Here is a 27,895-nt window from a genome sequence, read left to right as displayed (position 1 = left end):
CCTGCTTTTTGGGTTTTGTTTTTTTTTGGGTCACACCCTGCAATGCTCAGGAGTTATTCCTGGCTCTGCACTCAGGAATTACTCCTTGGCAGTGCTCTGGGGACCATATGGGACGTTGGGAATCGAACCCGGGTCAGCCGTGTGCAACACAAACGCCCTACCCGCTGTGCTATTGCTCCAGCCCCACATCCCCCTGCTTTTTAAAAATTATTATTGTTTTGCAAGGACCTCACCTAGCGAGCCTCAGGGGCTACTCCTGGCTCTGCACTCTGGAATTAACTCTGGGCGGTGCTTGGGGGACCATATGGGATGTCGGGGAATCGAACCCAGGTCGGCCGCGTGGAAGGCAAACAGTCTACCCGCTGTGCTATCACTCGGGCCCCTCCAGGCTTATTTTTACAAAAAGAGAGAGAGAGAGAAGCATGTTGCAGGCAAGTCCTACAAATGCTACCAGAATTTTTCCAAACATTCACGTTCTCTTTTCCTTATTTATCTAAAGGCTAAACATGAAGGTTCAAATGTTTTAGATGCCAGAGTAACAGCAGAGCAGGTAGGACCCTTGCCTTGGATGTGGCTGACCTGGTTTCAACCCCTGGTACTCGCAGATGACCCCCAGTCCCCATCAGCAAGGATCCCTGAGCGCACAACTAGAAGTAAGCCTTTAGCACTGCAGAGTGTGCCCCCCCCCCCCCCAAAAAAAACCCCAAGGGGCTGGAGCAGAAGCACAGCGGGTAGGGCGTTTGCCTTGCACGCAGCTGGCCCGGGTTTAATTCCCAGCATCCCATATGGTCCCCTGAGCACTGCCAGGAGTAATTCCTGAGTGCAGAGTCAGGACTATCCCCTGAGCATCGCTGGGTGTGACCCAAAAAGCAAAAATAAATAATAAATAAATTTTAAAATTCAAATGTTTTTAACTGTAGTTCATGTTCCCTGGTCACAAAGACAAGGTGGACAGCGATCTTATGTCCACCTTGGAGGAGGCAGGGGGAAGCAATGACGAGCAAAACCGCCCAAGAGAGAGCTGGGAGGACGTGCGTGGCCCCCGGGGTGCGGCCGGGCACTCACCTTCCCGTGCTCCTTGCGCACGTGTGAGATGTAGACATCCCTCTGCGTGAAGAGGCGGTCACACTCCCAGCACGTCCACCCGGGGCTGGCCACTTTCTTGGGCTCCAGGGACTTCTTCACGGGCGACGGGGACTTCTTCTCCAACTTCTCCTTCCCATTCACGGGCCGCGCGTCCTCCTTGCTGGGCGCCGCCGAGTTCGGCGTGGTGGGCTTGATGCTGAAAGGCAGGTTAATGCCCAGGTTGGGAGGCCCCTCGATGCTCTTCAGCGTGCCGTGCATAGACTGTGTCGTACATAAGGAAAGGAGAGCGTGTCACAAATCACTGTGGGAGCACCAGACTGCACCGTGGGGCGGCGGGCACAGGCCCTCACGGCCCGAGGTCTCGCTCCTTTCTCTCTGCTCCCCCTCTGCTCCCCCCATATGTTAAGTTTGGGATGGTCTGATCCTCAGGCCCTAATGTTTTCATTCACCACGTTTTAGATTTTCCTGATCATTGAAACAAATGTTTTTCCTTTATTTTGGTTAAAGAACTGTAGAATTGCGGAACACACCTTTCCGGATGCTCAAGAGGACGGCGTGTGCCCCACAGAAACGGGGACCCCCATGTGAGCTCGTGGCCTGGCCACGTACCCTGGGCAGGGCTGGCGGAAGCCAGATGTGCTCTCTGAGTGCCCACCCCTCACGGTGCATTAAAAAGGGAGCGAGACGGCCACTTCTGCAGCCGCGCGACATCCTATGTTTATTCGTAACCAACAATAGAAATAAAATTGTCTACTGTTGCCTTTTCGGCAGATCTGAGTGTTGGGGTAAAATCCCAAATAATAATGGTGGGTCTGGTGTCTAAATATTGAATGTGATCAAAGTAGAGAGAGAGTAATGTGGAAATCATCTGCCCCACAGGTAGGGGGAGGGTGTGGGATGGAGAGTATACTGGGGTTTTTGGGGGTGGAGAATGGGCACTGGTGAAGATATGGGTGTTTCATTGCATGACTGAGACTTAAACCCGAAAACTTTGCAACTGCTCTCATGGTGATTCGATAAATAAAATTATAAAAAATGGAAAAAAAAAGTAAGGTGCTCAATTCAATCAGCCTACTCAGTGGCTGAATAAATAGTAGTACTCCTACATAAAAAAAAAAAAAGAAAGAAAGAAAGAAAGAAAGAAAGAAGGGGGGGAGCGAGAAAGGACCCCCACCCTCCCCCGCGGTGTGAGGCAGTTCAGCCGAGCCTGTGAGCACTGCTGCCGGGTACCAACCCCCTGGGCACACAAGGACAACACTGTGAAGCCAGGGCAGCGGGCACTCCAGGGGCTGCGGCCACACTCTGTCCTGAGCTTGGAGAAGAGGCAGGAAACAAGGCGGGGCAGCCCGCTGGGAGGCGCCGCGAATCAGCATCCAAAGAGGACCCTGACTCGTCCGCTGGGCCTAATGCCCGCCCAAGAGTCCAACACCTCGGCGAGAGGAGAAGACCAAGGGGTCCGGGGGCAGCAGTCAGCACCCTAGCTCGCCGCTTCGGTACTGCCAGGGGCGGAGTGGCAGGGCAGGGGGCTGGGCACTGGCCTGGCTCAGTCCCTAGCACCGCTTGGAATGACCCCACAGGACAGAGGCCGGAGGCAACCCTGAGCACAGCCGGGAGTGGCCCTCAGACAAAAATCCCACTCATTTCAAAGCAAAGACCTTGACTCTCTAATACACTGTTAATATAATCTGCCATCGTCCCCATTGATTTCTAAAGTCCCATAAAATCGTCTAGGCTCTGAAAATAAAATAGTAATTGTCACTGTCACTGTCCTCCCGTTGTTCATCGGTTTTTCTCGAGCGGGCCCAGTAACGTCTCCAGTCAGCAGATTCACATGAAGGCAAAAATAGAACCGCAATGATGGCTTATTCTTTTATTATTTTGGGGGCCATGCCCGCCTGTACTCAGGGCTCAGGGGAGCATGAGGGGTGGCAGGGATCAATCTTAGTCGGCTGCGTGCCAGGCCAAGGCCCTACCTGTTGTCCTACCTGTCTGGTCCTGGACTTGTTTGTCAATTTGGGGGCTTTAGGGCCATACCTGGTGGTGCTCAGGGCTTACTCCTAGCTCTGTGCTCAGAGATCTACTCCTGGGGATGCTTAAGGAACCATATGAGTGCCAGGGATCAAAGCAGGGTCGGCCGCATGCAAGACAAGTGCCTGACCTTGTACTGTCACTCTGGTCCTGGCTCCCTCTGTTATTTTTATTTTAATTTTCAAAATTTTTTTAATGGGGGGGGGGGACGGCTGGAGCAATAGCACAACAGGTAGGGCGTTTGCCTTGAGATTCCCAGCATCCCATAGGGTCCCCCGAGCACCGCCAGGAATAATTCCCGAGTGCAGAGCCAGGAGTAACCCCTGAGCATTGCTGGGTGTGACCCAAAAAAGAAAAAGAAATTAAATTTGGGGGGAGGATCACACCCCGCTGTGCTCAGGGGACCACAGCGGGTGCCAGGGGCCACACCCGGTCAGCCGTGTGCCAGGCGAACAGGGGCCCTCCCTGCTGTCCTTTCCCTCCGGTCGGGGCTTCCTGTTAACCACAATTTCCAGCCAGGCGTGTGCGGGACCCGCCCGGCGCCACGCACCTTGATGTGATCCATCATGAGTTGCTTCTGCGCGTAGAGGAGGGAGCAGTCGGGACACTTGAACACGGACACCTTCTGGTTCTCGATGTGCTGGTCGAAGTGGCGGTAAAGCAGCGTCTGCAGGGTGAACACGGTGTCGCACATGGAGCACTTGTAGATGATTCTAGGAGAGAAGGCGGCGGGGGGCCATCAGCCAGGGGCCGCCGGGATGGCAGGGAGGCAGAGACAGAGCAGCCCCGGCCGCTTCCGGATCCCTCTGCACCCGAGACATTCTGGGGGCACCCTGGAGATTCGCGGAGGGCACGGGTGCAGGCAGCAGAGAGAAACGGACTTCACAATGCAGTTCCTCTTCCCACTTCTCTTGGGAGAGTCAGTTCCTGGCGGTGCTCAAGGGACTGGATGCAGGGTCAGGATTCGACCCTGGGTCAGGACCCACTGCAAGCCAGGCGCTTTAACCCCACACTATATCTTGAGCCCCATGACGTTTCCTGACTTTGTATTTGAGAGGTTTTTTTTTTTTTTTTGGCTTTTGGAGTCATACTTGGAAGTGCTCAGAGGTGAGATGTTCCGATCCTTCTTTCTCCTCCCTACCCAGACCCTTTCGGGGTCCCTCCTGCCCAGCTGGTCTGAGGACCTGACTGGAGGGTCTGTGCTGCCTTCCAGACCCTCCGCCTTTCCTCCCTGTCTCCCTCCTTCCTCTGGGGCCGTTCCCACCAGGCCCCAGGAGCTACATTCCTGGATGTCGCCCCCGCCAGCTGGGTGGTTCTTGCTGCCTTTGCTTGGGGAAAAATTGACTGCAGGTGTTGTTGTGGGTTTTGTCCTGTTTTTTTTTTTTTTTTTGGGGGGGGGGGGGAGTCTCACCCTGGCAGTGTCTGGGGACTAGCTTGTCCTCCTCGTGCTAGGGCTGATCCTGAGCCTACTGAAGGTGAAACTATGCCCGGGTCTGAGCTCCCAGTGAATCTTTCCCCCTAGACGCTGAGCCCTGGGTCTTCTCCATCGGTCAGTGTGTTTCAGTCGGTTTGTGGCCACACCCAGCAGTGCTCAAGGCTGACTCCTGGCAGGGATGGGGGGTGTAGCTCACCATATGGGGTTGCCAAGTTGCCAAGAACCTGGGTTGGCCGCGTGCATGGCAAGTGCCCTGTCTGCTGTACTATCACTCCACCCCCCCACCCCCCCCAATCCACTTCATTCTGAGGATCTGTAAAGATCAGAATGAAGGCTCCACTACACTAAAATTCCACTGTGCCGGAGCTCTGTAGGACAAGAGCCATTTCTATACCATCTGTCTAGGTTTGGTGGCCACACCCAGCAGTACCGGGGGTGCCGAGAACAGAACGTGGTGGGTGGTCTGCACACAAAGCCTGCCTTCCAGCCTGCTGGGCGCTCTGCCAACGTCTCCCCCAAAGACAGTGCTGAAGTGGGGGCTGGAGCGATAGCCCAGCAGGTAGGGCGTTTGCCTTGCACGCGGCCGACCTGGGTTCAGTTCCCAGCATCCCATATGGTTCCCCGAGCACCGCCAGGAGTAATTTCTGAGTGAAGAGCCAGGAGCAACCCCTGTGCATCGCCAGGTGTGACCCAAAAAGAAAAAAAAAAAAAGACAGTGCTGAAGTCAAACCTAGCAAGACCTGCTGCGAGTTACCTTCTCCCTAAGGCCTCCTCTGTGACTATGTGCGCGCTTTGGGCAAAAACGCCCCCAGAGCCAAGGGCTGGGGAGCTTCCTCACAGGATGATGCCAGCCCACGTCGGCACCAAGAGGAATAAACAGATCCTCACAGAGCCCCTGAGCCAGCGCCGGAAGGAGGGAAGCAGGGCAGGAGCTAGCGCAGCACAGCCCGGCGGCCACGCCTCCTCCCTCCCTCTCGGCCTCCTTCCACCAGCCCTGCCCACACGAGACAAGGCTGAGTCTCCCGATGCGGGGGCATGGACACTGCCCACGCACCGGCCTCTGCGGGCAGCCCCCAGCCGTCTGCTCACGTTCATCAGCAAAGACTCAGCTGACCCACGCAGAAACGGACCAAACGCAGAACACGTCGGAGGCAGGAAAACGAAATTTTTCTTTTCTCATTCAAGACCTGAGAGCAGCTGGGGCTGGAGAGATAGCACAGCGGGTAGGGTGTTTGCCTTGCATGCGACCGTCCCGGGTTAGATTCCCAGCATCCCATATGATCCCCTAAGCACTGCCAGGAGTAACTCCTGAGTGCAGAGCCAGGAGGAACCCCTGTGCATCGCCGGGTGTGACCCAAAAACAAAAATAAAAAAAAAGACCTGAGAGCAGCTACAAAGCCATCACCTGATGTACCAGATCTCAAGCTAACTTCAGATTTAAAAAAAAAAAAAAAGTCGTTACTGGGTAAATGGTATTTCTGTAAGGAAGAAGCTATGGAGAAATTGGAAGGTGCCGGGGGAGGGGGGGGCAAGGTCTAAGTTTTTTGGGTCATTCCCCCCATGCCCTGAAACAATCTCCTAGAATTTACTTGATAAAAATCCCATTAAGAACAAACTCTGGGATAGAGCGATAGTGCAGCGGGTAGGGCATTTGCCTTGCACATGGCTGACCCGGGTTCGATTCCCAGCATCCCATATGGTCCCTTGAGCACCCCCAGGAGTGATTCCTGAGTGTGAAGCCAGGATTAGGGCTGAGCATCGTCAGGTGTGGCCCCAAACCCACCCTCCCCATGCCCCAATCCACACACACACACACACACACACACACACACACACACCCCAAAGCCAAGGGCTGGAGGTCCACAGGAGGTCAGGCCTGGCAGGCGGCCTCATCGGCCCCAGCCCTGGTTCAAATCCCCAGCACCATCTATGGTGCCACTGGGCCAACTCCTCAACACAGAGCCGGGGACAGCCCGAGGACAGCCAGGTCTGGCCCCCAAACCAAAACAAATGAACAAAAAACAAACCAAACAAAAATAATTATCACTTGTTCAGCAAAACAGATGCCGGAGTACATGGAACAGGCAACACCCGTGGACAGGTTGTCACGGGGACCGGGCCAAGGCGCCTGCCCCTCCCCCGCTCCCCACCCTCAGCCCCCTCCACGAGCACCCCGCTCCCCACCGTATCCATCTCCCCCCACTCACTTGGGCTCTCCGATCTTGATGCCCGGGTGCTGCGTATAGGCGTGGGAGTGGGTGCTGGGCGCGGACTTGAACGCCATCGGGCAGATGGGGCACTTGTAGAAGACCTCGCAGTGTGAGCCCTGGATGTGGGACTTGAGGGCGGCCACGTCCGAGTACACGACGTTGCAGTGCACACACCTGCCAGAAGCGGAAGCAGGAGCGTGAGCAGCGGCCCCCACGCCCTCCCGACCCCCGCAGGGGCCCAGCGGCTTTGGGGGCGGTGTGTGCCTTGATCTATTTTGTTTTCCTCCTATGGGTGACACATAAAGGGTTTTTTTTTGGTTTGTTTGTTTTTGTTTTTTTAAGTAAAACGAATTTTATTGGAGGTTTCTGGAAGGAGAGGAAGGAAGGAAAGTGAGAGAGAGAGAAAGAGAGAGAGAGAGAGAGAGAGAGAGAGAAATGCGCTCCAGCGAGAACGCAGGCTTCTCTGAAGGCAGAGGGAGCCCCTACACACAGCCCAGCATCAGACACGGAAGCATGAAAAAGCACATGTCTCAAGAGGGGGGATGCGGGCGACACACGTGCTCGGCCACGAGGGCACACGCAGCACTTGGGCTTGGGCGGCAAACGCGCTTGACACGTAGTTTTACGTAGCCAAGAAGGAAGATCGCAAAGAAAGAGTAAAACTCTCAAGGTTCATTCTGTTGTTGCTTTCTTTATTTCTTGACCATCTTTCAAGCTTCTAGAAAACCCATGAAGGCTTCAGATGGTGGGGAGAAGAGAAGATAATGGACACCAGCTCGAGATCAGGGAAAGGGTCCATAAGCACTTGGGACACCCCTGGCTGGGTGCTGAGGGACCCTGCCCCCAAACGTCATGGCCAAGGGTGGGAACGTCCACTCTCTGCACCTCTGCCATGGGCCCAGGGGCGGAAAGCAAGCTGGACTGCTGGTGCCAATGCAGTGGGTCAGTGGACACCGCAGGCCACGACCACCGAGATGGGCTGTCTCTGGGAGGTGACGTGTGTGGCCGGCTCAAAACAGTCGCCACCTCGGAGGACACGGACGGCCTCCCGCGAAGCACCCGAGACCCGAGTGTCCGTCCCTGGGGTCTGGTCCTGATAGGAGAACCTTGGAAGCTAGAACATCTCTCCTGGTCTCGCCGCTCCCCGGCAAGGAGCCCCCGTGCTTTCAACTCTGCCTTCCAGTGCCAGGGAGCACCCGGGAGATTTTGGGGTGTGTCTCCCAGGCACATACCTGCAAGCATTTGACGGATGCAGATGGTGCTACAGACGGACGGGGCTCGAGACTGGGTGTGCAAGCCTAGACACTCCCCTCTGCCGAAGGGAGCCAGGGACAGAGCCGCATGGGGCCGCCAGCTCTTCCACACACAGAGCCGCATCCCCGTACCTGCTGGGGAATGCGATCGGCCCACCGAGTGACCGGCAGCCCGAGGTCCAGCGGCTGAGACGTGAGCCAGAGCTGATAATGGCGGGGGGCAGGGGAGCAGGAAACCGTCTACGGCCTCACTCAGCCCTGCGCGGAGGCAGGCGCCGGCAGACGGAAACAGATGGTCGCCAGGGAAACGCGACATCGAGATGCAGAAAAGACGTTTCCCTGCCAGGGCAGGAACGCGGCAGCTGAAGGTCATGAGGACCAAGGAAGGGCGGAAGGGGGCCTGGCGGGAGAGGAAGCTGAGGGCCAGAGAAAAAGGACCCGGGGAGAAACGTGGGTGAGGGAGGTGGCTCGGGGCGCGGCAGACGGAACCCGAAGGCCCCGGGAGAGAGGTCGCAGAGGACAGACGGGCTGGGAAGTGAGGAAGGATGCAGAGAGGCTGAGCCGGTATATGGAACAGCAAGTTCAAGAGCCACGGGCCAGCCGGACAGCGAGGGCTGGAGGTTCCCTCCAGAGCTCAAACTCCTCCACAGACACGACAGTTTTTCTGTCCCAGGGGCCCCGCCAGCTTCTTTTTCCAATTAAAAAAGGAGAAAAATCAGGCCAGAGTGACAACAGTACAGCGGGGAGTGTGCTTTCCTTACACACAGCCAACCTGGGTTCGATCAGGAGTAACCCCTGAGCATCCCCAGCATCTCATACGGTCCCCTGAGCACCGTCAGGAGTGAGTCCTGAGTGCAGAGCCAGGAGTGAGGCCCGTGCATCATTTGGGGTGTGGCCCCGAGACAGCAACAAAAAGTGCGTAGCCTACAGTATCGGGATTCCCCTTCCTGGACGCAGAGACAGGGCTCTCAGGAAGCGGAGAAAAGCGGAGGAGGGTCTGACTTGAGAGAGAGAGGCCAGGGCTGGAGCGATAGCCCAGCAGGTAGGGCCTTGCACATGGCCAACCCAGGTTCGATCCCCGGCATCCCATAGGGTCCCCCGAGCACGACCAGGAGTAATTCCTGAGTGCAGAGCCAGGAGTAACCCCTGAGCATCGCCGGGTGTGACCCAAAAAGGAAAAATAAAAAACTAAATAGAGAGCGAGGCCTCGCTACCTGGGAACCCTAATGGAGTTGGGGAGATGCACCGTGTCCCATCCAGGCTAGACAGGGAACTGCAAAGGACCAAGCGCAGAGCCCAAATGGGTGGAGAACCAAGCAATGGGGTGCTAGTGCCCCAAATGCCAGGCTCGACAACTATTTCAAATGGTGGGGTGGGGGGCTGGAGCAATAGCACAGCAGGTAGGGCGTTCGCCTAGCACGCACCGACCCAGCATCCCATATGGTTCCCTGAGTACCGCCAGGAGTAATTCCTGAGTGCAAATCCAGGAGTAACCCATGTGCATCACCAGGTGTGACCCAAAGAGCAAAAAAAAAAAAAAAAAAAAATGGTGGGGTGGGAGAGGGGAGTACGGAAAAACTATTTCTCCTCACCAAAAGCAGTGAACGTGAACAGAGCAACAGAATATCCAAGGCTGGAGAGACAGGAGGGTGGGCAGTCTCAAAGGGCACTTGCTTTGAACATGGCCAAGCAGGGTTCGATCCCTAGCATCGCATGCGGTTCTCCAAGCCCTGCCAGGAGTGATCCCTGAGCACAAAGCCAGAGGAAGTCCTGAGCACCTCCGGCAGTGGTCCAAAAAATTCACACAAAAAGAAGAAACAGGCAGAATATTTATACAGCCCTTTTAAGTGTGAAATCCAGGGAGGAAATCTAGACTAAACGTGAAAATTCCTGCAAAAATTCAAAGCAGCAAATCTGAACCACTGCGAGCGAGGGGAGAGTGGGCTGGGTCCCAGGAGGACCCTCCGTGGGGTTGGTCCGCTGAGCGCCTGCCCCCACTCAGAAGAGGCCCGCAGGCGCCGGCTCTCAGCCGCCTTGCTTCCTCTGTTCATTCCAACCCGAGCTCGCTTTTACTTTAGTAGAAAAATAAACTGAACATCTGAGAGAAGTTTGGCATGGGTTAAAAGAACAGCACCAGGAAAATGGTTGCAAACTGCTCCCTGCGATTAGACAAAGAAACCAGTGGCACGTTTCCAAGCCCACAGCGAGAATCAGGATCCCAACCCCACCGGGAACAGCCGTGGCACCCCCAGGGCCCCCGGAGCCCACACTGAGACTTTCCACTTTATTCCACAACAGTCGGGTGTCACCGGGCCAGGCACCGGCCACTCTGAAGACAGGGGCACCACGGCACGAACAGAAGGACAGAATACACTGTTCACACCTGATCGGAGTGAGAGCAGGGGCCACAAAACCCAGTTTCCTCAGTATCCAAACCCCAGGTCTTCCCTGAGGGCCGTTCCCAATCCAGGGAATCTTGGCATTTTGGGGGTTTGGAAGCGTAAGAAAAGCACATGCCAAGGCCAGGAGCCACCTGGGAATGCAATGAATCATCACCTTGATTGGAGGAAAATGAACTCACACCAACAAGACGTACTTCCACAAAACATCAGAATGCTGAGACCCCGAAGGGGGAAAAAAAACAAAACAAAATAGTATGAAGGGTCCGAGATGGCCAGGCCACCAACACGCAAGAGACAGCACCCGCTTTGGGAGCAGAGGCCCAGGGCAGTGAGGTGGGTCTCGGCGACCAGAAACCTGCAGCGGGGAAGGGGAGGATGTCCAGGGCCCCAAGCAGGAGCTGAAGATCCCGCTTTGAGCTAGCCAGACCAACGTGAGACCTGCCACGTTGGTGCTGGAGGAGTACACACGCCCAAGAAGCTTCCAGAGAGGCGAGAAGAGCTGGGACAAGGGGAGGAGGTGGAAGCCAGGCTGCGTGGGGAAGGGGGAGCGGGGAACGGTTCCTTGGGGCACTTCCGGGGAGAGCGATGTCAGAGCGATGCCCTCCAACACGACGGGGGCCTCGGTGAAGGGGGTACAAGTGCGCTCTCACAAGCACTGAGATCCAGAGAGCTGTGTGTGTGTCCATTTGTGTGTCTGTGTGTTCTCACAGGCACTGGGACCCAGAGAATGGTGCATGTGTGTGTGTGTGTGTACCCAGAGTGTGTGTGTGTGTGTACCCAGAGAGTGTGTGTGTACCCAGAGAGCATGTGTGTGTGTGAGATGTGCGTGCTTGTACACACATGCGTGTTCTCACAGGCACTGGGACCCAGAGAGCTGTGTATGTGTACCCAGAGTGTGTGTGTCTGATGTGTGTGTGTGTACCCAGAGAGCGTGTGTGTCTGATGTGTGTGTGTGTGTGTGTGTGTGTGTGTGTGTGTGTGTGTACGCATGCGCATGCACGTTCTCATAGGCACTGGGACCCAGAGAACGTGTGTGTATGTGTGTGTTGTGTTTGTCTGTGCGTGTGCTGCGCATGGACAGAGGAAAGACTTCTCGATGGGTCCATCAAAGAGACTCTGCCCCCATCTCCAGGTGGCTTGGGGGTGGTGGGGGGGAGTCGCCGTGCTGTCCCTCCCCACCCCTGCCCCAGGATCCCGGCGCCGCTGGGCTACTCACCGGAAGCCGACTCTGCGCGTGTAGTGCAGGCAGTTCTTGGTGACGTGCGTCTGGAAGTGCACCGACCTGCAGATGGCCCCGCACTCGGGGCAGGTGTAGGGAGATTTGTGCTGATGGATTCTCTGGTGGGAGGCGAAGCTGCACTGGTTAGGGAGCAGCATCTGGCAGACAGTGCAAGTCTTCTAGACAAACCAAAGGGGAGACAGGGTTGGTCCTAGGAAGTGTCGTTCGGGACGTAAAGAAGCTTCGTTAGAACTCGCAGCCAGCCAACCCGGCCCCTCGCCCACGCGGCCGCCACCCGACTCGAAGCCCCGGGGTTCAAGCGACCTCTGCAAGGGCAACAGGAAATCCTGAAGGACCCGTTGGTGTCCCAAGTGGTCACCCCAGAGTACAGGGGCCGCAGGCAGACGCCTTTTTGGTCCCACCTGACTCTGGATTAGCGCCAAGCAGGAGGACGAGGGGGGTGGGGGCGGGGGGCCCTTGCCATTCAGGGTGGCGGGCCAACCTCACCTACACCAAGTAAGGGCATCTGTTGGGACGGCAGTGACAGCCCCACACCTCGGCCAAAATCAAACCGACTTTCCTCGAAATGAAATGAACCAGGGAGCAGTCCCATTTGGTGTTTTGGTTTTTCTCTAGTCTCGCCCATCCATTACAAGAGGCCTCAGCTAGAGGAATTCCAAAGCTCGGTCACAGACATCAATTGCCTCCCCGGCACTTGATTTCTCTTTACACAGTCAAGGGGCTGGAGCGATAGTACAGCAGGGAGGGCGTTTGCCTTGCACGCGGCTGACCAGAGTTCAAATCCCGGCATCCCATATGGTCCCCTGAGCACCGCCAGGAGTAATTCCTGAGTGCAGAGCCAGGAGTAACCCCTGAGCATCACCGGGTGTGACCCAAAAAGCAAAACGAACAATAAACAGGTCAAACTGACCCATACATGACTGGTAACTACAACTGATCGACTCGAGTTCAGATCCACACATTTCAGCACCAAGCTGGGCCTCGGGGAGCTTAAAGAACTGATCCCGTGGGTGCCATATGGCTGAGCACCCGGGAATGGCTCATGCATGTGATTTTCACTCACCGCTGGCCTTGAAGCACTGAATAATACAGCATCGTTTGAAACACCAAAACAAAACTCTCAAATATAAACCGAGAACGCTCAACCCACAAAATAACCCCAATACGGCAGCTGATATAAATGTGTTTTGAGTACTACTTAAACATTCACGTAACAATGGGTATCTACCACCTTCCAAAATACACAATTTGTTGTGGAGTTCACTAAAGAAAGCCAAGATACAGAGCTTGCCTAAGACTGAAAATAAATGTATTGACAATGGAGTAAGAAAAAAAATATTTTTAAATACTTTTTATCCTCTCGGCGTTTTGAATTGTACCCCCAAATTATTGTTTAAATTTTCAATCAACTTAAGAAAAACAAAAACTCACTTGAGAAGATTCTCTCTTAGTTTTCTCCTGAAAGGACTGAAAGATGAATTTCATCCCATAAAAATGTTTATTACAATCACAAAATAAGAACATGACAGGCAGCTTTGAGGAGGTCATCTAGCATCATTAAAAATACATTCCTTTTCTAATAACATATATTCCCAAAGATTATAACAAGCCGCAACAAGGAAACCAGTCAACAGATGCGTTAATTATAAGATCCTGCTGGCATCCACATTATCACAGGTAGGCATTCGTCCCTTTGAACTCAAGTCTTCTATTTGCTTCCCCACATACTCATTAATCCCAGGCAGAGAATTACAATGTCTGAATTTCCACAAGCCTCTTTAAAATATGTATTTCTGGGCTGCTCTTCAGTAAACGTACTCTCAAACACTCTCTGCACCACTAAGATGAAACCAGTACTAAATAACCGTCTCCCTCTCTCTCCTATTTTCTCTCTCTCTCTCCCTCTCTCTCTCTCTCCCCTCCTCCTCTTCCCTCCCCTTCCCCTAGTACTTGAGCACATTAATCCTGACATCGCTTGCCAAGGGTACACACTCAGCTCAGAACGACCAATGGTCTCCATACTACAGAGTAGGGCACTTGCCTTGCATGAGGGCCAACCCAGGGGGAAGGGGATGTGCGAGGCAGGGGGTCCATCCCCGGCATTCCATATGCTCCCCTGAGCCTGCCAGAAGAGATTCCTGAGTGCAGAACCAGGAGTGAGCCCTGAGCAACCCTCTGTGTGTTTGGGGGGGGGGGGGGGGGGGAGGGAGGGCCCTCAGGCAGCTTAGAGCAAACTCCCCTGCACGAGTGTTGCCTAAAAGTTGGAGGCAGAGACAGCTCTTGTGGCCTCTGTAATGCGGACATGCAGAAATGGCTGAAGACAGGCTGGTGGGTGGAAGGATTTTCATCCTGACGGGTCACTGAAACACACCCGGGACCTACTCAAGAGAGCTTCCGCGAACCACTCGGGGGTCTTGTACAAACAAAGGCCAAGATGCCAGTGTGTCAGTGAGAAATGATGAGGCGGGGAGGCCCAGGGCTGTCTGCAGCCCCAAGGCCAAGGCCCAAGCCTCCACGCTCCGGGGGCAGGGGGCTGTGCGGGCAAGGGCAGGTGCCCTGGCCTCCTGGATCCTGGTGTGGTGACCTCAGATCTCCACAAACACATGTGCCAGAGGAGAGACAGCAGTCCCTGCCTTCTGCTTGCTGATCCCATTTCAGATGACACGTTCCAGGAGGGCAGAGACCCATATCCACATGGGGTCCAACGGAGAAGGTCCCGCCAGCCTCTCTGGACTCGGGGAGTCTGGGGCGATGTCGCTTGGAGGCGATGTCACTTGGGGGCCGTCTAAGCTCACGGACAGGTCAGGACTTCCCCGCCGTCTGTTTGTTTGTTTTTACGCTTTATGGGTCACACCCAGTGATGCTCAGGGGTTACTTCTGGCTCTGCACTCAGGGGGTGCTCAGGGGACCCTATAGGATGCTGAGGATTGAACCCGGGTTGGCCGTGTATACGGCAAACACCCTACCCGCTGTGCTACCGCTCCAGCCCAACGCCGTCTGTTCTTAATCCGAGAGCTCAGCTACATGCCGGAAACCCTTAGCCCTTCGACTGCGCAAGCTGAGGCCACTTACAGAGAGGACAGCTGCACAGTGCAGCCAGGCCGGCCCCAGAGAGCAGGCTGCAGGGTAAGGCGCATGTTGGCAACACTTGACGCGGGCCTCCTGAACATGGGTGTTTTAAGGGCTAGAGGAAGAAGCACCTTAGCCCTACTCTGGGGTGAAAGTAAGATGCCTTCGCAACAGCCAGGCCCCAGCTCCTCCCATTCCATCTTCTGACCTGAAGTGGACCCTAAGACCCAGGGTTTAGCCTTTGTTCTGTTGTGATGGTTTGTTACTCACTTCAGTGCTCAGGGATTGCTCCTCCAGTGCTTGGGCGGGGGGGGGGGGGGGGCGCGCCTGGTAAAGGGGACGGGATCCATGCACCCTACATATAACACCGTGCATGTAACATGTGTGCTCCAGCCATTGAGCAGTTCCTGTGGCAGGTGTGGAGGAAGTGGACGAGGGGTCCCTGGACATCCCTCTGAAGGGCTCGGACAGGGCTTACAGACGGCAGACCTGGTCCGGGCACCGTGGTCAACGGTTCTCCGGGTTTCTGGTCCTCTGGGAAAGAGGCAAAGAGCCTGGGCAGGTAGGTATTAGCAGGGAGGATGAGCCGGGCAGGAGACCTGGGAGGAAGCAGAGGACCCACTGATGCTTAAATTCCCAACAGCCCCAGAGCGGGCAACAGCCTGAAACATTTGATCGAAAGGTCACGTCTGTGCCCGCCTGACTGTCAGCCCAGATGCTTGACTGTCTGTGCCTGGTTAACAGCCGGCCCGTCATCTTCTACCTACAGTCTAATTACCAAAAATAACAACAGCAATAAAGGGCACCTCTTTGCTTTCTGCCCTTCCCTTTCATCCGATTTCACAATGGCAACGTGGAGACAGCCTGTCACTGGAATAAAACGGCACCCGCCTCACAGACGGGCTTTCTATACCTTTTGTTCCCCGCGCGGGTTGGCAGGGGCAGGCTTCAAACCCTTCTGTCGCACTGAAAAATCCCTAACGAGGGCTGACAGCTAAATGAGCAAATCTGCAGGGTGCCAGGGCAGACGCATATAATCCACCCGGAAAATCACTGGGCCATAAATGAAGGGTTCGAAGCATGAACGGACAAACTGAGCCAGGCCTCGTCTGACCAAAATTAAAATTATGTGCTTAGGGGGAACGGGGTTGGAGCGATAGCACAGCGATAGGGCGTTTGCCTTGCGCGCAGCCAGCCTGGCCGAGCCGGGTTCAATTCCTCCGCCCCTCTTGGGAGAGCCCGGCAAGCTACCAAGAGTATCTCTCCCGCACGGCAAAGCCTGGCAAGCTCCCCGTGACGTATTCGATATGCCAGACACAGTAACAAAGTCTCCAATGGAGACGTTACTGGGCCCGCTTGAGCAAATCAATGAACAACGGGAGGACAGTGTTTGTTTGTTTGCAAGGGAACGGGACCAGAAAACCCACAGCCAGAGTCTGCAGCGAAGGGGCCAGAGGCTGCCCGAGCAAGCGGGCAGGTGCACAAGGGGCCAGGCTGGGACTCAGTCACTACCTAACAGGAGGTTGGTAGGTTCGTGCCACGTAGGAAGTTCTAGAAGCCGTAGGAAGGAAGCACCCTCTGCAGCTAAGTCCCCGTTGACTGCACCCCAGAAGCTGACCCGGAGGTGATCCCCAGGGGTCATTTTTCTAAGAATCTGCTTATGAGAAGACGAAAAGGCAATTGCCCCAAGATGAAATCACTTACGCTAAGCACCATGACAGCCAGCTGAGACAAAAAACAACTGCATGGGGCACCCCAGAGGGAGGACAGGCGGGAGCCCTCCCCGCCCCAAGGGACCCAGCCCCAGCAGCCAAAAACCTCAAGAACCCAAGCACCGCCATGCTCAAGACCGCTCTCCACAAGCTCGGGCCGAGCCTCATGCACGAGTGAACCTATTCCTGGACCACTCAGGGGGCCGCGACACATAAGATACACCCTACCCATAGACTAGAGTACCACATTACATTTGATGGGGTTCAAATAGTAGGCAACAAATCATAGAGGGAAATATACACACATATATACATATATGTTTGCATATATATATGAAAGTTGGGCTGGAGCAATAGCACAGCAGGTAGGGCATTTGCCTTGCACGCAGCCAGCCCGGCCGAGCCGGGTTCGATTTCTTCGCCCCTCTTAAGAGAGCCTGGCAGTACTGAGCTACTGAGAGTATCTCGCCCGCACGCAAAGCCTGGCAAACTCCCCGTGATGTATTCAATATGCCAAACACAGTAACAACAAGTCTCAAAATGGAGACATTACTGGGCCCGCTTGAGCAAATTGATGAACAATGGGAGGACAGTGTTTTTTTGTTGTTGTTGTTTGGGCTGGAGCGACGGCACAGTGGGTAGGGCGTTTGCCTTGCACACAGCCGACGTGGCCAACCCGAGTTCGATTCCTCCGCCCCTCTCGGAGAGCCCGGCAAGCTACCGAGAGTATCTCGCCCGCACGGCAGAGCCTGGCAAGCTCCCCGTGACGTATTCGATATGCCAAGCACAGTAACAAGTCTCACGATGGAGACGTTACTGGGCCCACTCGAGCAAATCGATGAACAATGGGAGAACAGTGACAGTGATATGAAAGTTCACAAGGCTCAACCTTCAACAACATGTTAGTGATACATACGTCTTAATGGCCCCTGCCAAAATAGAACAATCTTCACACTCTTTCCTCTTATGGATACTTTTTTGTAGCATTTGCAGCGGTTTTTCATAACAAATAATACAAAATATATTATTTTGGTTCTGCTTTGGGCCAGGGATTGGGATTCAGGATGGAAACATCCCAAATATGGTGGTGGGAGGTGTCATGGTGGTAGGATTGGTGTTTGAAAATTAAATGTCATCAAATACTGTGAACTACCTTATAAAATAAAAAAAATTAAAAAAAAAAAACTGCAGCCAGAGCCTCGCCCAGAAACAACCTTTCACCAGGCCCCACGGCATGACTGGACTGGTCAGCGCCGCTGCAGTCATCTGCCCGACAGGCCCCTGCTGGACTCCAACGGCGACCTGTCCAGAAGCCACCCACCCTCTCCTGACCCCTCCCTAGGGCCCTTCCCGCCAGCCAGAAGGGAAGGCGCCCAAACCACGAGCCACTCAATAAAGGCAATTAGCTTTTCAGATTTACTCAGCTGGATATCGCTTATTTACTTTTACAATCCCTTTGACCCCAGTAAGGGTAGAATTCTCCACATCTCTATCTCGGGTTATCAGCACAACGAGGTGGAAAGGATAATGAGCGAGCAATAAAGAATCGGGCCTTCCTGGTCTACTGGCGGCAGCCACCGGATAACCGGCCCGCTCTGACCCGCTGCCACGGCGGCGGTGCCCGCCCCATAAAGCGGCTCAGGTTTGCCCAGGCTTCCCTCCCGGGTGAGGAATGACATCCCGCGGCCCTTAAACACAGGAGGGCGACTTCAGCTCTGAATGCTTCCTGGGGAGAAAGACAATGCTTGAGCCCCTGTACCCCATCCTTCCTTCCCTCCTTGTGCCCCAAAGCCAGCGATCCTCAGTCAGACATGTGCAAAGTGAGCCATCTCACACAGCGGGAAGGGCGCTTGTCTTGCACACAGCCAACCCGGGTTCGATCCTCGGCATCCCACATGGTCTTCCTGAGAAACTACTAGGAGTGATTCCTCAGTGCAGAGCTAGGAGTAACCCCTGAGCATCTCCGGGTGTAGCCCCAAAACAAAAACCAACATAAAAAAAAATATATGTGTGGTCCCCCAAGCCGTATCAGGATCCCGAGCACAGAGTCAGGAATAACTCGGTGAGAAAGCTGGATGTGGCCCAAAAACCAAAGAAGAAAAGTCAGTGGCATGTGTGTGTCCTCTGCGGCTGGGGGCTGCACAGCCAGAAAGGCAGACTGTCCCAGTGACTGTCCCTGTGGCTGTCTGTCCCACTGTCTATCCCAGTGACCATCTGTCCCAGTGACTGTCTGTCCCAGTGACTATCTTAGTGACTGTCTGTCCCAGTGACAGTCTGTCCCAGTGGCTGTCTGTTCCACTGTTTATCCCAGTGACTGTCTGTCCCAGTGGCTGTCTGTCCTAGTGGCTGTCTGTCCTAGTGACTGTCTATCCCAGTATCTGTCTGTTCCAGTGGTTGTCTGTCCCAGTGACTGTCCCAGTGACTGTCTATCCTAGTAACTGTCCCAGTATCTGTCCAAGAGACTGTCTGTCCCAGTGGCTGTCTATTCCAGTGACTGTCCCAGTATCTGTCTGTCCCAGTAACTGTCCCAGTGGCTGTCTGTCTCAGTGGTAGTGGCTATCTGTCCTAAGGATGGACTCTTCTGCTGGCACTTGGGGAGGGGACAAGTGGGTTCAGGCAGTCACCCTGCACGTGCACATGATGCCGTAGTCCCGGTCCTGGGTGTAGGCCTGAAGGCTGCGGGACCCAGAGGGCCAGGGTGGAACCCTGGGTTGGGGAGGACCAGCCAGGCCTTCAGCAGGGCCACACTAAACGCAGGGCCTCTGAGAACGCACCCCAGCTCTCATAGGGAGACAGGCAGGCAGAATTTCTCTCTGCCCCAGAAGGCCCAGATAAGGTACTTCAAACACTGACCAGAAGCGTCACTGGAGAGGTAGGAAAAAGGCCCCCAACAAAAGCCTGCAGGCCTGGGAGGCGCAGATCCAAGCTTGATCCCCTGCATCTTATATGGTCCTCAGGAGCCAGCCCCGAGGAGAAGAGAGGCAGGATTGTAAGCCCGGTGCACAGCCAGGCGTGGACTCCAAAGAAACAAAGCCAGAACAGGAAAGAGAGGCTAACACGGAGAAAACGCAGACCGTTCTACTCCATTCCAACCAAACCCCACAGGAAGCAGCCCACCCACACCCTCCAGACCTCACCACGCCTGAGCCCCCCCAACCCCCCACCTCCATCCACCCTACAGAGGCTGTGAAAGTGTCGTCACTTCCCTATACAGGCAAACGGGGAAGGCCTATAAGGAAAAGGGACTGTCTGCCCCGCCAAAATGATGAGTCCTTCCATCCGTCCAGCTAGAACTGGAAAACACACACACACACACACACACACACACACACACAAAATCATCAGACCCAAGTAGATTCACTAGAGAATTCCTTTTTTTTTTTTTTGCTTTTTTGCTTTTTGGGTCACACCCAGCAATGCACAGAGGACAGAAGTTACTCCTAAGCCCTGCACTCAGGAATGACCCCTGGTGGTGCTCAGGGACCCATATGAGATGCTGGAAATCGAACCCGGGTCGGCTATGTACAAGGCAAATGCCCTACCCACTGTGCTATCGCTCCAGCCCCTCACTAGAGAATTCTTACACTAATTATCTGGAGTATTCCAAACACCAGAAGGGTGTGAAATAGCACAGCTCACTCATTATGCAAAGCGAACTTTGGCCTCTTGAAAGGAAAAACGATGCAAAAAGGCGGCAGTTATGGAGCAAGGCAGAACTCAGCATAGTTCCAAGAGGCTATGGAAAGCAACGGAGAACCCAGCACAGTATCAAGAGGGACTTCACAGCGCAGCTGACCAAATGGGGCTCATTCTAGAGACACAAAGCTGCTCACTGTCTGACACAAACCCACGTCCTCTGTCTCCCCAAACCGTCTGAATCGAATAAACAAGTTTAATAATAATCATTTTCAAAAATAAAGAACCCGAGGGAGACATGATTAAATATACAAAACCCAACTGAGGTCAGAGAGGTGGTCCAGTGAGTGAAACACCCACGCTGCAGGAGGCTGAGCCGGGTTAACCCCCAGCCTCGCCAGCTAGGACCCAAGTGCAGAGCCAGGAAGCCCCGAGCACACCTGGGGACAGCCCAGTAGCCCCATGGTGGGACCCTGAGCCTCATGTCTGAGCACGAGAGGCTGGCGGCGTGGCTGCAGGCACCGGGGCTGGAGGGGCTGGGCTAGCGGCCGCCTCACCAACTCTGCATGGGTGAACGGAAGCATCGTTGATGTATTCTCTGAGTCTGGCCCGGCACCTCCGCAGAGCACGGGCCCCAGAGCTGCAGGGGTGCGCCAAGTTCCCACCATGAGGGCATGAGAGGGCAGCTGGCGGGGGGGCCCAGCAACTTCCCTGCCGGCCGGGCGTCCCTGCCACGCCTAACGCCACTGCTGCTTGCTTGGCCCGCAGCCTGTCACGGAGGGAAACCTCGCCCAAGTCCTCCAGCTCACTGAGCTCCGACCCCCTGGAGACCAGACCCGAGGACGAGGGCCAGTGCCCCCTGCCCAGGCTCTATTGGATGGCAGCCCCGGAGCACCTGAGCTGTACACAGCTGTCACTCCAGCTGCTGCCACTGTGGAGCCCAGAGACCTAAACCTGCCAAGCGAGAGCAACAGCCAGCAACAGCCCCAGGTGCCCTCGGGCTTCCTGATGCCCCCAAATCGCGGTCAGGCCTCCAGTTGGCCTCCATCAACTCAGGACCAAGTTTTATGAGAAGTCAAACTGCCAAAATTTAGGTGTGTGGGAGCCGCGCCCATAAACCACCTCGAGCACCGCTATGGAAGCTCATCTACCAGCCTTGCTCCAGAGACGCAGAAATAAATCTCAAAAGAAATCAATAGTGGGCTGGAGCAATAGCACAGCGAGGAGGGCATTTGCCTTACACGCAGCCAATCCGGGTTCGATTCTCAGCATCCCATATGGTCCCCTGAGCACCGCCAGGGGTAATTCCTGAGCGCAGAGCCAGGAGTAACCCCTGTGCATCTCCAGGTGTGATCCAAAAAGAAAAAAAAAAAAAATAGAGATCAACAGGGGCTGGAGCAACAGTACAGCGGGGAGGGCATTTGTCTTGCACGCGGCTGACCCAGATTCGATTCCTAGCATCCCATATGGTCCCCCAAATACTGCCAGAAATAATTCCTGAGTGCAAAGCCAGGAGTAGCCCCTGTGCATCGTCGGGTGTGACCCAAAATGGGGGGAAAGAAAAAAAAGAAAACAGAGAGAGATCAACAAGCCACAGGAAAAAAAATTGGGGGGCACCACACATGGCTGAGACATTCAAAGGGGGTGGGCTAGCCCAGTGCCCACCCAGGCAGAGCACACCACAAACACTTGCTCTCACGATCTAAAATCACTGCCGGCCAGACTCATCTGAGGACAGACCTCACTGAGAAATTAACCTGCTGAGAATTCAAGGATGAGGGATTTGTGACTAAAATCTGAGGGCTTTCTCAGAGTTGGGAAGGGCTACCTCCCCCAATTTCCCTGTACTTCCAGAAGCCCTCTGCAATCATGTCCACACCCAAAAGCTGCCACTCAGTTAAAAAAAAAAATCAATGACAGTAGCTGCCTGATAAAAATTCTGAACTTCCCGGTATCTCAAACTCTACAACACTGATAAGCCAGTAGTAGAACACCAAATGGGAGAAGGCAATCAATCTCGATTAAGATAAACACAGAAGGCTTAACCTGCAACAACACCTTAGTAATCTCTCATGTAAGGACTTAATGTCTCCATGATAAGACATTGGCCCACGGTTGGAAGCCTGCCTCAAGTGCTGGGAGAGGATGCAGTTTGGAAAGAGAAGGGACTACGGTGTCAACAAAGATCACCTTAGATAAGAACTGCATGCTGAAAGTAGGTACAAGAACAAGCATGATACCCTCTCGGTGTCTGTGTTGTAAACCATAATGAGAAAGAGGGAGAGAGAGAGGGAGAGAAGAAAAGTACCTATCACATACGACTGAAACTCAATTCATGAACAGCTTTGGAACTGTGTATCTCATGGTGACTCAATAAAAGGAATTTAATTAAGAAGGAAAAAAAAGCTTCGCACCTTCTGCGAAAATCAACCCAATATGTGCCACAAACAAATGTAAACCCTAAATGACAGATCTTTTTTTTCTTCGGTGGGGGTGGGGCGGAGGTTTCAGGCTCTCGAGTGGAGACGGATGGAATGCGCTCCATGTGGCCCGGTGTTCGCGCTTCTAAGGAGAGGCAGGAGACGAAAGAGAAAAACCAAGACGCACCAACAACACAGCCACGGGCAGCCTGGCACTTGGTACCCCCGGACTCTCCACACGCCACCAATACAGGATCTTGGGGCCAAGGAGACTGCGGGGAGACACAAGGGCAGCCTAGGCCGGCTCACTGGAGCACACACGGCAGAGCCGGTGTGAAGTCTTCCTAAGACATACGCCCTAGCAGGTGGGGCAGGGTACCTGTCCCGTGGGCCCCCCATCCAGATGTAAGGAGGAAAGGCCAAGGGGAAGACAGCTGGTGTGCCGGGCCCTGCGGCCACACTTCGAGTCACAGCACGCCGGCAGCGGACAGGGCTCAGGTCCCGCTCGGACCCGGAAAACCTCCTGTGGGCGGGGCCTGGGTGCTGGGTTGGGGCTACCCCGCGGCAGGGCGTGGCAGGCTGGGAAGGGCAGTGCTCCTCTCAGCAGGGAAGCCCACACATCTGGACGAGTAGGGGGGCAGGCAGCGCCCAGGGACCGAAGGCGGCCAGGGACCTCGGAGAGGCGGGTGGCCGCGCGGAAGGATGAGGGCACCCAAGCGCAGATGCCAGAGGGCACAGTGCCCTGCTGCTGTGTCTGTGGGCTGCTCTGGGCTAGCCTGATCCCAGGAGGGCCACATGGCGCTGCCCGCAGAACACAGCAGTCAGCGACCAGCGCGTGCTTACCGTCCAGGGGCAAGAAGGAGCCCTCGTTCCTAGCCAAGGGAGCCCGGAGACCACCACGCTGGTAAAGACAACTGCAAAGCCAACAGAGTGGGGGACAGGCCGGGGTCCTGCCCACGCAGTCACGGCTGCGCCAGGCCAACACCAGACAAGGGAGGTACGGCCGTCCCCACCAGGGCAGAAGGGGGTGGGCGCCACGGATGGGTGGGGGAGAGAAGTCACTGGAACGTGTCACCTTCGATGAGGCTCGGGTAGGGTATTTGCCTTGCACTCGGCTGACCCGGGTTAAATTCCCAGCAACCTATATGGTCCCCCAAGCACTGCCAGGAGTAATTCCTGAGTGCAGAGCCAGGAGGAATCCTGTGCATCACCAGGTGTGACCCAAAAGGCAAAAAAAAAAAAAAAACCCAGACTCACACTCCAGCAAAGAACTTGCCACACTGGTAGCCCTGGGGACACCATGTCCCACCCATGGTATCGGCCTCTCAGCAAGGGCCACAGGTGGGGATGGAGAGGGATGACCCAGTCTGCCAATAAGGGCACGTGACCACAAGCTCCCTAAATGCTGCCTCTGACCGGTACCTGAACCCACGTCCTGGGCCAAACGAGAGCCGGGGAAGGGGTACGCCACCCATGATTCTAGGTCGACGGGGCTCTTTGTTCAGAGCAGAGGTCCGAGGGTGCGACGCCGCCAGGGATGCACCCACAAAGGCTCAGGGAGCCACGCGCTGCTGGGCCTCAAGCCTGCGCCGGGCACCGTCCGTCACCTGACCAATCACAAGACCATTTCCTGCCGGGGTTCAAGTCTCTCCAGGTCTTCACACGCCCCACCTCTCAGCCCTGTACTCTTACAGACAGAAAGGCTGCCCACCAGACGAGGGCTCCCAAGGGGCGTCCATGGCCCCCACGCTGCACCCCAGAGGAGGAAGAAGGAGCCGAAGAGCGAGCCCCGCCCTGAGGCAGGAGACCCCCCAAGTCCCTGCGTGTGCTGGGAGCACAGGGCAGCGGAGCGGCCCCGAGTGACCAGGGTCTCGGGTCAGACCTACGTTTCGAAGACCCCACGCACCCACCCCATGGGGTGACATCCCCCCGCCCGCTAGCAATGCCACCCACACGCCCTCCGTCATGCACCCCAGCCGGCGGCCCCCAGCCCCGCAGTGCCCTGGGAGACCCCCTCCCCCGTCCCGCCAGGCGGAAGATACTCTACTTGTCCACCGGCGTCGGCCGCCTGCTGGAAGTGGGTGGCCAGCGCCGTCTCGTCCTGGAAGACCTCATTGCACTCCAAGCACTTGAGGCTGTGCCTGCACAGCTTGGACGGGTCCTCGTCCAGGGGCATGGCCGGCACGATGGGGGTGCTGGACGGGGCCGAGATGACCGTCCCGGTGATGCCCGACTGGATCTTGGGGGCCGTGTGTGGGACGCCTCCGCCGTTCCCGGCGCCACCACCACCACCGCCGCCGCCGCCACCCACCGACGCGGGGACAACCGGGGTGGTGCCGGCCACCGTGGTCACCGTGGCCGCCCCCGCCACCGCCGCCGCCCCCCCACCCGTGGCCGACACGGACACCACCACGTTGGCGCTGGGCGGCGTGCTGGCGGCGGCGGCGGCGGCAGCGGCAGCGGCCACGGCGGCGGCGCTGCTGGCTGGGGACACGGTCATCTGGTCGGCGGGCACGGGCTTGAGGATGAGGTGGGAGCACTGCATGACCACGCCCTTCTCCTTGTGGCCGCGCGCATGGAACAGGAGGCTGCACTTGTTGTAGAAGACCAGGTTCTTGGTGCAGTGGTTGCAGGTGACCTCAATGCGCACGCTGCGCCGGTCATAGTGCTGGGACAGGCTCTTCTCCAGGGCGAAGGCGTCGCCGCACTCCAAGCACTTGTAGCCGCGGGCGGGCAGCGTGATGCCCGCCTGGGCGGGCGGGCTGAGGTTGGGCACGTACAGGGGCACGGGGTTGACGCTGCTCAGCACCTTGTTGAAGGCCTCCACCACGGAGCTCTGCAGCGAGGACACCACCTGCACCCGCGACACCTTCTTGGGCGGCTGGGCGGCGGCGGCGGCGGCCGCGGCGCTGATGATGGCCTGCTTGATCTGCTGCTGCTGCGGCTTGGCCAGCACCTGGCGCAGCTCGGAGGCGGCCTGGGCGCCCTGAGGCAGGAGGTTCAGGTTGGCGAGGTGCACGGTCTTTGGCACGAGCTTGGCGTTGGCCAGGCTGGAGGCGGGCACCACCACGGTCTGCTGCTGGATGGCGTTGGCCGCCTTGATGATGGCGCTGCTGGCGCTCTGCACCGAGGCGGCCGAGATGACCGTGGCCTTCACCGTCGTGTTGTTGGCCAGCTTCAGGTTGATGACCTGCGAGCCGGCCGTCTTCACGGCGGACACGGGCAGGAAGGCGGTGGCCACCGGCTTGATGGTGACCTGCTTGGGGGTCAGCTCGGCCGGCGCCACCGTGCCCGTGACCACGGCCGAGGGCAGCGGGGCCCGCGGCGGGGACGCCAGCACGGCGGGTGCATTCAGCAGCGATGTCACCGAGGCCACGACGGCGGCCGGTGGCTCGGGTGGCTTCTTGCCCGCCGGGTCCGGCTCCACGTCGGGCAGGACCCGCGTCACCGTCCTCTTGATCTCACCCGAGGACGTCTTGATGGTCTTGATGCGGACCTTGGGGATGGCGGGTGTGGAGCCAGCGGGAGAGGCGGGAGACCCCTTGCTGCTGCTCTCGCTGGAGATGCTGCGGGGGCTGTCGGGAGGCTTCGGGGGGCCCTTCCTGGGGCCGTCGATGAGGCTTGGCGCCTCGGGGGACTTCTCAGCGGCCCGGGGGCTCTCGTGGGCGTCCTTGGCCAGCGGGGAGGGCTCCTGGGGGCTGGCGGCCGGCTCCCTGCAGGAGTCGGATGCGGCCTTCTTGGCGCTCAGGGCAGCGATGGCAGCAATACAGGAGGACAGCTTGGAGGAGGGTTTGGCCCGCGGGGGAGGCGGGTTGGCGCCCGCCGCCCCCTCGCCCTTCTCCCCGCCCAGCTTGGCCTCGTGGGTCCGGGCTTCTGGGCCCTTCTCCGAGCCCTCCTTCAGCTTCTCCTCCGTCTTCCTGGCCTTGAAGGGCTCGTAGGTGGCCAGGCCGGCAGCCGTACCACTGCCAATGTCCGCCTCTCGCTTCACGGCTTTGCCCTTCTCGGCGCCACCCGCACTCGTGGTGCTGGTGGTGCTGGTGGCAGTGGCACCGGCGGTGGCAGTGCCGGCCTTGCCACCACTCTCTGTGCCCGGGGCCTTGAGCTTCTCGTAGTCCTGGTGGGGGGCAGCCCCCGGGAGCCCGTGAGACCGGAAGCCACCGCCGCCACCACCACCACCGCCACGCGCGTCCTCCTTGTCCGGGGGGTCGTCCACCTCGATCTTCTCGTCGTCGTCAAACTCCTCGGCGCTGGAGATGGGGCTGAACTGGCTGAAGGCCGCGTCCCGCAAGGTGCCCTCGGGCCCGTCCCCGGTCTTGGGCGCCTTGGAACCCTCCTTGGCGTAGCCGTCCAGGCCGGCGGCACTGAGGAAGCCGTTGTGCAGGCCGTTGCCAGCCGGCGGGTGGCCGTCCTTGTCGGCGCCCTCGGCCGCGTCCAGGCTGCGCACGTTCTTCACGATGACGCTGACGCCGCCGTCAGCCGCGGCGGGCGCGTGGGCGTCGTCCTCCGTGGGTGCGCTGGGCTTGATGTGGCCCTCGGGCTCGTCGTGCCCCGACTCGATGGCTGCCTTGGGGTCCACCATGTCCGGGATGTCGAAGGCCGCCAGGAGGTCGTCGAAGTCTGGGGTCTTCATATCTCCCATGGTCATCGAGGGGCCCGGGCGTCCTGTCAGAGGGGCAGAGGACAAGGCGTCAGCGCGTGGCACCCGGGGGCCCGGTGGGGGGAGGCCGGGCCTGGGGGCTGGAGTCCAGGTCAGCCAGCCGGGGCCTCTCAGACACCAGGGCGCTGGCCTGCGGACAGGGGGCTCGGCGTGAGGAGGAGGAACTATGGGTAGATGGGTCCATCTATGGGTAGATGGACCGTCCCCCTGCACAGACGGCAGGGAGTGCTTAGGAAAACGGGAGCTTGTCCTTCCAGATATTCACATGAAGGGGCAACTGCAGGAAGTCGGGGAGGCAAGTCAAAGGACAGGGCACAGGCACTGCCTGTGGGGACCCTTCCTAGCACGAGCGACTCCCCAGAAGACCATCAGATGTGGCCCTGAAAGCAGCAACTCCCCCCATAAGCCTTCCCTGCAGGTCAGCTCCTCCTCCTCTTCCCTGCGGCCCCCAGCTCACCCCAACTTCTCTCATGTGCGAGCATGCATGGGAGACCGGTTGGGACTCACCCCAGCTTACCAACCACATACACATGCGCGCACACACACGACACGCACACACACACACACACACACACACACACACACACACAGAGCACAGGTCCCATGCAGCCTGGGGTGTGGTCCAGGGAAGGGACAGAGAAGGGGGAGAGGGAGCAGGGAGGAGTTGAAAGGAGTCAGCAGGGGGGAACACGCCTCGGGGGAAGCCGCTCTCAGGGCAGGGGACACGGGGAGCGGGCAGGAGACAAG

General features: G+C 57.0%; 1 protein-coding gene across 4 annotated transcripts in view; it reads right to left on the bottom strand.

Annotated features, from left to right (window-relative positions):
* Nucleotides 1-27,895, bottom strand: part of ZNF532 (zinc finger protein 532) — a 78,721-nt gene that overhangs the window by 7,253 nt on the left and 43,573 nt on the right. For all 4 annotated transcript variants that reach the window (XM_056106959.1, XM_056106957.1, XM_056106958.1 and 1 more), the window contains 5 exons: nucleotides 24,539-27,153; nucleotides 11,631-11,812; nucleotides 6,757-6,933; nucleotides 3,665-3,827; nucleotides 1,066-1,347 (listed from right to left, as the gene is read on the bottom strand). In XM_056106959.1, coding sequence (XP_055962934.1) covers nucleotides 1,066-1,347; nucleotides 3,665-3,827; nucleotides 6,757-6,933; nucleotides 11,631-11,812; nucleotides 24,539-27,136 — 3,402 coding nt within the window. In that variant the 5' untranslated portion in view covers nucleotides 27,137-27,153. The remainder of the gene's footprint in view (nucleotides 1-1,065; nucleotides 1,348-3,664; nucleotides 3,828-6,756; nucleotides 6,934-11,630; nucleotides 11,813-24,538; nucleotides 27,154-27,895) is intronic.

The sequence above is a fragment of the Sorex fumeus genome, unplaced genomic scaffold (genome assembly GCF_029834395.1).
Source record: "Sorex fumeus unplaced genomic scaffold, SorFum_2.1 ptg000151l, whole genome shotgun sequence".
Lineage (NCBI taxonomy): Eukaryota > Metazoa > Chordata > Mammalia > Eulipotyphla > Soricidae > Sorex > Sorex fumeus.
The sequence above is the reverse complement of the archived record's forward strand: the minus strand, read 5'-3'. Positions and strand labels throughout refer to the sequence as shown.